The following is a 10,767-nucleotide window of genomic DNA, read 5'->3' as shown; positions in this document are numbered from 1 at the left end:
TTTAGGGTCCCAGATATTCCCAGTAATTCCCAGATGCTTAAATGATTGTGGGTCCGGGATATTCCCAGTAAATCCCAGATGCTGAAGGGATCGTGAGTCCCAAATATTCCTGTTAAATCCCAGATGCTGAAGTGATTGTGGGTCCCAAATATTCCCAACAGATCCCAGATGCTGAGGTGATTGTGGGTTCTGGATATTCCCCATAAATCTATTGGCAAACCCAGCCCCTCATTTCCTTCCCATCTGCACGGTGGGGGCTTGAAAAGGATCAAAGGGGTGGGGATCAAAGGATCAAAGCAGGTGTGCTGGAGGAGCAGGGAAGGGTATATGCTGGATGGAGGAAAGCCATGGAATATGGATGTGGCAGGATAAAAGGGGGCTGCCTTCCCAGGCATTACCCAGGAGCTCCCAGTGCCAGTGGCTGAACCGCTGGGAACAGAGGGAATGTATCCATTCCATGCTGTGCTTTGGGCAGTGTGGTGGCTCTCTCTGGGAGGGACTTCTTCCAGGAACCTCTGCTTAGTGCCCCATTCCAGAGTGAATGAGGCAAGGGAACGCCTCTGGAAAGAGCCAGGTGTTGCACAAGAAGTTTCCACCAAGGAGCAGCTCAAGAGGAATGAGCTCTTGGGAAGAAAAATAGGAACGTCCTTTGCACTCTGTTCCTAAAGGAAAAGGGTTTGCTGGACTTTATGAGGGTATCAACTGATAGAATCCTGGGATTTGGGCTTCTGAGAAAGGGTGAGGCTGGTAATTATTTCAAGGACTCATTCCCAAGCACTGACTCAGCAGATTATTGAAGTTGTGGAAGTGGATGTAAGCAGGACTTGCTTTCCCACCTTTTATTTCCTGTCCTACTTAAACTTTCCTTTGCAACTCAATGTAGTGACATGAACCTGGATGGCTAAGTGACCTCTGGAATGCTGCTCTCCTCGAGGAAAGAGGAAAACTTTACACATTTAAGGAATTTTTTGGTGGTAGGAACACATGTAAAACATCACGAAGCATTAAAAGAAAGGAAAAAAAGAGGCCTCGTATGGTTTAGTGGGATGATCCCAGAGATCACGGGAGATCTTTGGGATATGTGGAGGGAAGTTGGGAGCTGAACTGTGGTTGCCAAACACTGTTGTGCCTGTTCTTTCCCTCAGCGTTTCGTCACCTGTGGAAGATCCTGATGATATTCCTGAAAAGAAGCAGAAAACAGGTATTGCACCTCACAGAAGGGGTTAATGTGCCTGGTTTTCCTTGGGTTTGAGGTTCCTTGGGTAACTCTGGATTTTGTACTTCACAATTGCTGCTGAAACTGTGGATTTCTGAGCAGTTTTTGTGGCCTGAGGGGGTCTCACGGGGCCGGGGCCTACTGATGGTGTGTCCCAGTGTTCAAAATCCATGTGGATTTGGCACTTGGGGACATGGCTAAAGGTGACCTTGGCAGAGCTGGGACTTGATGATCTTAGAGGGCTCTTCCAGCCTGAGGGTTGGAGATTGTGGCCTGATGAAGAGAAAAGTAGGGAACAACTTTTTCCCTCCTGGGAATTCCGTGTATTTGCACCAAGGGTAACTCCTGCCTGCGTGTGGTACAGGGATATCTCAGGTCTGTCTGGCACTGAGCCCCTGCAGGGCAGCACAAAGAGTGTTTTAAGTCAAAGCTGTGGCTGTCCCTCAGGGAATGCAGAGCTTTTCCTGCTAATTCCTGCTTGGGAATGGTGCTGCCCCTGGTGTCGCGGGAGGGGCTGTTGGTGTGTTGTTGAAATGAGTTACCTGGGTCAGGTGGGATCGAGGAGTTGATGCAAATAGAAACCCTAATTTTCCTTTTCTGGCCTGGTGGTGTGGGGTTTTTTCCAGAATGTCTCGTCTGCGGGACTAACAAGAGACCTGAAGACGTTCCTGTGGCCAGCCAGTTGCCACCCAAGGCAACAAGTGGGTGCCAAGAGGCTTCAGGCGGCGATGCCACTTCTCTCCCTGAGCCTGGAAAAGGGGTGAGCAAAGATTTAGGGGAGAACTCAGCTTGTGCTGTGTCAATCCCTGCATGTGTGAGCTGATCCCGTCAGAGCTGCTGCTGCAACGTGGACCAGCAAACCCTGGGCCCCGAGTCAGGGCAGAGCTGACTGGATTTTGGGAAGCCTGAGGTTTGCTTGGGTTCACATTCAGGTTGTACTCACTCTGGTGCTTGTTTTTGTTTTTATTTCAGGCTCAGGTCACTTCTGACTCTTCATTTGAAAGAGCAACAGACTCTGTGGCAAATGAGGACAGAGTAGAAGTTGGTAAGGCTGGACAGCAAGTTCTTCACTCATTTCTGTGTGCTGCTGCCCTGTGCAGCTCCACCCCAGGCTTAGGGACTCATTAGTGAAGGCACAATATCTGGGAATACTGGAATGTGAGCTCTGTTTCTTCCCTGCATCCTGGCATTGCTTCTGGATCGGGATCAGGGCTGGGAACAGGCTCCCCAGGGCAGTGGGCACAGCCCCAAACCTGCCAGAGCTCCAGGAGGGTTTGGACAACGTCCTCAGGGACAGGGTGGGATTGTTGGGGTGTCCTGTGCAGGGCTGGGAGTTGGACTGGATGATCCTTGGGGTCCCTTCCAGGGATATTCTGTGATTTATCCTGGCATCTCAGTTCAGGAGCTGCCCTGGATGCAGGTCTGTTGCCTTCAGTTGTGCCCACTGTTAGATTACCAGAAGGAAATTGTTTTAAGTGCTAAGTTTAGGTAGTAGAGCCTCATAACTCTCTTTTGTCCAGGTTTAGGCTGGTAACATTCCATAGTTGCCGATCTGAAGCAACATAACACAAATAATATAAGGACGTAAGGGAGAAAATGAAAGTAATTTATCTTTGGTGAAGCTCTTTGAACTCCTGAAACTCCAGTTTCCTTGAACAGTTGCTGATGGTTTGCACTCTTCTCTTGCAGCTAAAATGCCTTGTGACACCAACACGTGCTTGGCTAGGGAGGCACTATCCCTTCCTTACAAGGGAGTGCCATATCTCAGGTAAAAATCCTTCTGTTTCCTTTCACTTCTTCCCTGAAGGTTTTTTTTTGTCTTTCATCCTTGAACTTCCTCTGTGTTGCCCAACATTTGTATTTGTGTCCACAGAGCAGGATTTTTCCAAGGTGTTCTGTATTAAGGGAGGTCTCCAGCTGTGGGTTTTGTTTTTCTTTAACCAACTTTAAACTTGCTCTTTAAATCCAGGTAGTTCATACACACAGGAGATCTGAGGAAGATGAACAAGTACAACACTTCCACCTCCTGTGGCTGGAGGAAGTGTTAGACTTGGCAAGAGGCTGAGACCAGGAGTGTAGAGAAAAACCCACAACCACAAAAAAACCCCACCCCTAAAAACCCCAGAGAATTCCATTGGGAAACACTTTTTTACTCTGAAGATGGTCACCTAGAGAGGTGGTGGAGTCTCTATCCATGGAGATGTTGGAAAACCTACCTGGACAAGGTCTTGGGCAGCCTGCTGTGGGTGCCCCTGCTTGAATCAGGAGGTGTTAATTAAAATCTAACTAATAAAATCAGGAGGTTTGAGTGTTCTCTTCATACAGTTTCTTTTCTGTCGCTGTTTTTAGCCTGAACAAGAATAATCACCACATCCAACCAGCTCCAGACAGCCCTGTGACACCCAGGCCCCCCATCAAGGAGCTCCCCATGCCAGGTCCCACCTCTCCAGGAGCCAATAGCGTGGGGAGGCCCCTGTGTGCTGCTGAGGAGGTAATCTGGGGAGAAGGGAATTCCTTTGGGATGAAACTGCTGCCTAGTTCCTCCACAGTTAGACTGAGACGAGAGGAAGGGGTGGGAATTCCTGCTGAAGTTTTTTTTCCTTCCCCTCTCTTAGGATGTTCGTCGAGGAGAAAGCCAGAAATACAAAGAGATCTTGAAGCTGTTCAAGGAAAAATATTCTGGACGTCTTAATTCTCCCCAGCCAGCAAACTTCAACAAGTACTTATAAGCAAAATGTCCCTTAACTCTTGGGGGGTGACTCTGTTGTACATGGAAGGGGAGGGGAATTAACCTTTTCTGCTCTCAGGGCTCTGGGCAGAATCAAATGTCATAATTGGTGAGTCTCTCTTGAAACAGTGGAGACAGAAAATGTGACTCTTGTATTCATGGAGTTGACAGTAGCCAAGCTTGTGGATGTAAACTCCTGGAAGTTAGTGTTTGGTCATGGAACCAGTGACAGGATTGTTCTGTTAAGGGATTAAACAGCCTAATTTTACTTCATATATTTCTATTGCTTTAACTGTGGCTTCCAGCTGTAATTGAGACAGTTGGGTACAAATCAATGGTGGCCTTTCCAATGAATTGTTGTGCACTGGTAACAAATCACTTGGGAAAACTGTGATTCTTCTCTGTGTTTTTTTTTTTTTTATGCTACTCCAAAGGGTTCAGACCCACTCCAAGGATCCAGTGGCAACTGGGAGTCACCTGAAAGGACAAAAATCCAGGGGTGTCTATCCAGGTGTGACACAAAGGGCCAGTGAGTATCCCCAGGATTCAGGTCTGGTCTTTGTAGGTTGGCTTCCAACGAAAACAGGGCATTTCCTCCCCCCTTCCCAAACCATAATTACTTATTGGCTAAACTGGCTTTGTGAGGGTTTTACTGGAGGGGAAAAAAATGGTTTAAAATGGTATTTGAGACATGGCTGTACCAGTGCTGTTTGTAGCTGCAGATGTGACCCCACTGCCCGGGGGAATGTTGTGGTACCTGAGTTTTTGTACCAGGGGAGGAGAATATGTGACTGTGCACCCCCAGATGCTGCTTCTTAACTCAGAGCTGCTCTGAGTTAATCCAGTTTAATGCTAGACAGGCCTATTTCTATGATAGCAGAGCTTCCAAACCACGTAAACTGATTGCATATATGTTTAATATTGTCCCCGGTGTTTTTTATCACTGCTCATTATTTCAATATTGCTTCATCACTACTTCTTTTTACACATCTGGGCTTTTATTTTGAAATCATGTGGGGTTTGAAGTGATTTCTGAGCAGGTGCCAGAGTCTGAACTTCTAACCATACAGCCATCAGTCAAAGTTCTGGTGTTGTCACCCAGAAACCAAGAGCTGCTGGGGCGGAAAGTCACCTTCTTGTTGTCATTTTGCTGCTTTTCTGTGCAGGTGTCAAACATGGAGATGTTTTCAGCCCCCAGTTGCCTCAGAGAGGTGTCATGATCAGGTAGGAGTGTCCTTTAATCATGATCCCTGTTTCTTTTGGCTCTGGGGGCATGAGTCTCTCAGCCTCAGAAGACAACTCCAGTTTATCATCTCAGTGTGGGAGGAAAGGAGCAGCTGGTTTGTGGAACTGCTCAAAGCCAGTTGTTCCTCAAATCTGGCACCCCTGCCAGAGCTGCTTCTTTCTGGGAGAAGGAAGCCAGTGGGGGGAACAGTGGTGGCTGCACTAGGTTGCCCTTGGGTTTGCAGAATCCCTTGTTGCTTGTGAGTGTCTTTGTGCCAAACCATTAATGAGCTGACGTAGCAATTCCTGTGGATCCTGAGCTGACATTGCAATTCCTGTGGATCCTGAGCTGACACTGCATTTCCTATGGATCCTAAGCCATAAGGTTTAGGGAGCTTGTAAAGCCTGGAGGGCCTGAGGCAGTTTTTGTGGCTGCAGGATGCCTTGAGTTTGAGCAGAAGCCCAAAAAGGGAGTGTGCAGTTGGGTGGTCCCTCACCAGGAGGGGCCAGTGGGCTCCTTGGTGGCAGGACTGGCAGTGCTGGTGCCTTTGGGTTTTGGAGGCAAAGGGGCTTTTGGCTGCAGCTCCAGGGAAGGATTTTGGTTTGGCAGTGTGATCTACTCATCTTCCTGCCCTTAGATGAGAGAGGAGAAAGCACAGATGGGAGCAGGGAGACGTTCAGTCATGGCAGTCCTGTTTATAGGTAGTTTAGTCCCTCTTCTTCTCCCCCCTTAGACACAAGGACTATATTTAGCTGTGCAGCACCATCCTGTGTCAAATTGTCACTGCTTCCCCTAAGCTGCAGGGGAGAGAAGGAAATAACTGGTACAGTGTGATGGGTTTGAGTCAAAGGAACATTTCCTTGCCTTTTTTTTTTTCAGATTTAGCCCCTAAATGAAGTAATTTGACAGGGCCTGTGATCTCTCTTACCACGTGCCTTTAAAGCACATGGTAAGAGTGTAGGACACTATGAGAGTCTGTTGTAGGTCTCCCTCTTGGAAAAGGAGATTGTTTGGTGACAGTGGGACAGATATGGACAACTAATGTCTGTGTGTTTGTTTGCTCTTCAGAACCTGCATGGTTTTAATGCTCATCCTCTCCACAGGGGGATAGAGCCTCTCTTGACTAGAGAAAGCAAGTAAACCCCCCGTAGCTGTCCCATTCCCCCCAGATTCCATGTGCTGCTCATAGTTCCCATAAGCCAACTGCACTTGGACAGGTGCAGATGTTCCTGTTCCACTGGCAGTGGAACTCCAGGCATGTGGTGTTTGTCACCAGGAGGGCCCAAAACGCTCGATAGAGGAAGTGCTGGTTGCTCCCCTGTTTTCCAAAGAATAAAACTGAGTTTGGCACCTGTAGGTGGAAGGAAGTTTGTAAAGCTTCCAGCTCTTCATCTATCCCAGAGTTGCTGCTGCAAAAGGAATGGGGCAGGAAACTGAGATGTTGTCGTATGTCAGATTGAGCCTTGAAGAAACACTTCTTATCCAGAAGGTGAATTCCTGGGGATTTCATGGATAGGATGGATATCCAACTCACTTGCCTCTCTTTCTCTCTCCTCAGCTACTACACACCACCAGAAGACTCCCATGGACAGGGAATACCAGGGAAACAAGCTGTTGCAGTGGTAAGGCTCAGTTAGTCATTATTTCACTTTTTTTAAGGAAAATATAACTCATCTCTGGTCAGGATCCAAAACAAAATTTGTAGTGTGGAAATCAGAAATATTAGTCCTGATCTCAGCTTGGTACCTTGGAGGCTTTGCTGGTGCTCTTATTGTTGGTCCAAGCCAAGGGATCTTCCTGCCTCTCTGGCCTCTGTTCTGAGGGCACAGTTGGGATGCAGTCACCACTCAAAAGTGACTTTGGAGTTTGCTGCTTGGCTGTATGTACAAAAAACACTCCCAGCTTGATACACAGGCAGGATTTTCTGCACTGTGCCACCCAAAGCTCCTGTGCTTGCTCTGTAACTTCATGTCCTTTTGTCTAACAGGGCCGGGGTGGAGCTGAAGTGTCCCAAGGGATGTTATTCCAGTTTCATGTGACACCTGTTCTGTCCAAAGACTTCTTTTTTGTGGACAGAGAGCCACTCCCACGCTCAGAAAAGCCAGCAGAAGACTTTGCTCCACTCACAGAGGTACCTGTGCTCAAACCAGTGCTGTTGCTGGTGTAGCAAATCCCTGCAATGCCTGTTGCTGTGGCACCTGAGCTGAATTTAGGGGTTGTTTGACGTTGCTGTGCTCCATGTCCTGTTTCACGAGTCCTTCCCCATTGAATTGTCCATTCCAGGCCATGGAGAGGGAAGTCTCTGCTGCCTTTGGCAAAGGGGAGCCTGGTGAGATCCTGAGCAGTGCCTTCAAGCTCAAGGTCACTCGTGAGGACATCTGCACCCTGCAGCAGCTGTGCTGGCTCAACGACGAGGTGAGAGGAGCTGCAGCACAGGGATGCTCTAACCCAGCACTTGTGCAGGAGCACCCCTTCTCTGGGTACTTATGGCTCTGCTGTTTCTGGAGGTTCCTTTCCTTGGGTTGTGCAGCTCCCAGGGGTCAGGCTGGGTTGCTGGAGTGGGTGCAGGTGCTTTTATCCAACAGCACAAGTCACCCAGGGCAACATTCCCAGAGCCAAAGCTGCCAGCTGGGCTTGTCTCAGTTGGGTACTCAAGGGTGGCCAGCAAAGACACGTTGGTGCCTTTTTCATTTGCCAAGTTACTACCTTCTCTTACATCTCAACTTTCCTCTCTCTGGCCCAGGTCATTAATTTCTACATGAACCTTCTGGTGGAAAGAAGTAAGAAGGAAGGCTATCCAGCACTCCATGCTTTTAGTACCTTCTTCTACCCCAAACTCTGTTCTGGAGGCTACAAAGCAGTGAGGAGGTGGACCAGAGGTGTGGATCTCTTCAAACAGGATCTCATCCTGGTGCCCATTCACCTCAGAGTGCACTGGACGCTGCTGGTGAGTCAAACTGGCCTTTTATTTAGGGGAGGGGAGGAACAAAACTAGCAAGAAAAGTCCTTTAGGGTTTGGGATGTGCTTTGTCCAACATTCACCTTTTAATCCCAGGTCATAGATGTCAGAAAGAAAACTATCAAATACTTTGATTCCTTGGGACAGAAAGGAGACAACATTTGTAAAACCCTGCTGTGAGTAGCTACTTTTTTATCCTTTTGATTGTTTTGAGGCCTTTTTCCTTCCCCACTTGGAGTGGTCCTGCCCTGGCACAGGCTGCTCCTCACTTTGTCCCTCTTCTGTTTTGCTCAGTGTTTTAAATCACCTGGAGTGTAACTGGGGCAGGTTTTCATTGTTCTGGACATCCTTACATGTCTTTACCAGTAAAATACCTTAATCCAACAGCTTTTTAGAGCACCACAGAGACAAACCACAGAATCCCTGAGGTTGGAAAAACCTTCCTAGCCCATGGAGTTCCCCCTGTGCCCTATCCCCACCTTGCCCCCCAGCCCAGAGCACTCAGTGCCACGGCCAGGCCTTCCTTGGGCACCTCCAGGGCTGGGGACTCCAAACCTCCCTGGGCAGCCCCTGCCAGTGCCTGACAGCCCTTTCCAGGGACAAGTTCCTCCTGGTATCCAATCTAAACCTCCCCTGGCACAGCCTGAGGCCGTTCCCTCTCCTCCTGTCCCTTGTTCCCTGGGAGCAGAGCCCGACCCCCCCAGCTCCCCCCTCCTGTCAGGGAGTTGCAGAGCCAGAAGGTCCCCCCTGAGCCTCCTTTTCTCCAGGCTGAGCCCCCCCAGCTCCCTCAGCCCTTCCTGCTGCTCCAGCCCCTTCCCAGCTCCGTTCCCTTCCCTGCACACGCTCCAGCCCCTCCATGTCCTTCCTGAACTGAGGGGCCCAGAACTGGACACAGCCCTGGAGGGGCCTCAGCGGTGCCAGCACAGGGGGACAATCCCTGCCCTGGGCCTGTGCCCACTCTGGGTGTGACACAGCCCAGGTGCCCTTGGCCTCCTGCCCACCTGGGCACACCTGGGCTCATGTCCAGCCGCTGTCACCAGCACTCCCAAGGCCTTTCCCAGCTTTCCAGCCCCTCCACCCCAGCCTGGAGCTTTCCAGGGAGTTGTTGTGACCCCAGGGCAGGACCTGGCACTTGACCCTGTTGACCCTCACACCGTTGCCCTCAGCCCATGGATCCAGCCTGTCCTGAACCCCCTGCAGAGCCTTCCTGCTCTTAGCTCATCCACATCCCACCCAACCTGGTGTCATCTGTGAACTGATGGAGGGTGTCCTTGATCCCTTCATCCAGATCATGGATAAAGATATTAAACAGGACTGGCCAATACTGAGCCTTGGGGAACCCCACTTGCAGCCTCTCACCATGCCTCTAAATTTAAGATTGGGATTTTTCCTCCACATTCCTTAAATCTGCTGCTGTGAGGATCCTCTGACATTTCACTGCCACTCATCTTCCTGTCACTCTTCAGCAGCTTTTTTTTTTTTTGTTGCCCTAAACTGAGGAGATGAAAAGTGATTTTGTGTTGTTTTAAACAGACAATACCTGCAAGAGGAAAGCAGGGAAAAAAGAAAGCTGGAATTGACTGCTTCCGAGTGGACTCTTCGCAGCCTGAGCCCGGAGGTCCGTGAGCAGTGCCTGGATTTGGGATGTGAGGGAGGGTATAACACTTTCCAAGGAAGCAAAAGGGATTACTTGGGACTATTCTTTGGGTTTGGGAGCAGGAAATGGGTTCTGGAAGTAGGTTTTCAGTTGTTGTTGGTGTGGGTAATGTGTGCTATGAACAAATTGCTGCTCTTTCAAGGCATTAAGGCATAAAAATTCTCCATCTTTTTTGTGTTCCTCAGGAAATCCCTCAACAAAGTAATGGAAGTGACTGTGGGGTTTTTGTTTGCAAATTTGCTGATTCCATCTCCAGAGACAAACCCATCACCTTCACGCAGGTGAGGGAAGTGAGAAACAGCTCCAGCCTTTCCCACATGGATACAAGAGCCAGGGCAGGGGCTGAGGGCTTGTTCCTCATGTCTGGTGTCTGCTTCTTGGCAAGATCGTGGAATCATGGAATCCCAGAGTGGTTTGGGTTGGAAGGGACCTTAAAACCCAACTTGTTCCAACCACAGGATGCTGCAGCCACTGGTTTCTAATATCTGGCCTTTGTATCTCTTGGAAAACAGGTTTCCCCCTTGGAGCAGTTCAGACACTGGTTATTTTCCAGCGTGGTGGCCTTTAATAAACATCCTTCAGAGCAAACGTGGCTTTGTTGGGTGGTTGTGTGTCACCCTTGTGTGAAACCCACCTTGTACCCAAATGGCAGGTGCTGACAGCTCTGAAGAGCAACTTCCATTCAAGAATTCCCTGGGCGTTTATGGAGATTTTCTGCCTCTTTCTCCCCTGCCTTCCTGTTTAATGGATTTTTCCCTTTCCTTTCCAGGAGCACATGCCTTACTTCCGCCGGAAGATGGTGTGGGAAATAATTCATCAGCAGCTGCTGTGAGACATGCACTGTTAGCAAAACACTGTTCTGTAAAAAAAGAGAGGTATTTATTTCTTACTGTTAAGATAAATATTTAATTTATGTAAGAGCCTTATTGTAAGGGAACTTTACTTGTTAATAAATTAGAGTAATTTATTTTTTAATTGAAAA

At 48.8% G+C, this 10,767-nt stretch overlaps 1 protein-coding gene across 1 annotated transcript; it reads left to right on the top strand.

The window, feature by feature from the left end:
- Positions 1 to 1,056: 1,056 nt before the first annotated feature.
- On the top strand, positions 1,057 to 10,767 carry LOC113940275 (sentrin-specific protease 2-like; the record flags this gene model as incomplete). Its single annotated transcript, XM_027631387.1, has 16 exons — positions 1,057 to 1,201; positions 1,843 to 1,976; positions 2,189 to 2,261; positions 2,906 to 2,984; positions 3,566 to 3,707; positions 3,832 to 3,935; positions 4,379 to 4,473; positions 5,111 to 5,168; positions 6,728 to 6,791; positions 7,157 to 7,300; positions 7,453 to 7,584; positions 7,913 to 8,116; positions 8,225 to 8,304; positions 9,662 to 9,746; positions 9,971 to 10,066; positions 10,555 to 10,767. Coding segments are annotated over 16 exons (1,698 nt in total), but the record flags the coding sequence as incomplete, so codon positions are not given.

This window comes from Corapipo altera, unplaced genomic scaffold (genome assembly GCF_003945725.1).
Source record: "Corapipo altera isolate COAL_440 unplaced genomic scaffold, ASM394572v1 61499, whole genome shotgun sequence".
Classification (NCBI taxonomy): Eukaryota; Metazoa; Chordata; class Aves; order Passeriformes; family Pipridae; genus Corapipo; species Corapipo altera.
Note: the sequence above shows the minus strand (reverse complement) of the source record. Positions and strands in the feature narration are given on the sequence as shown.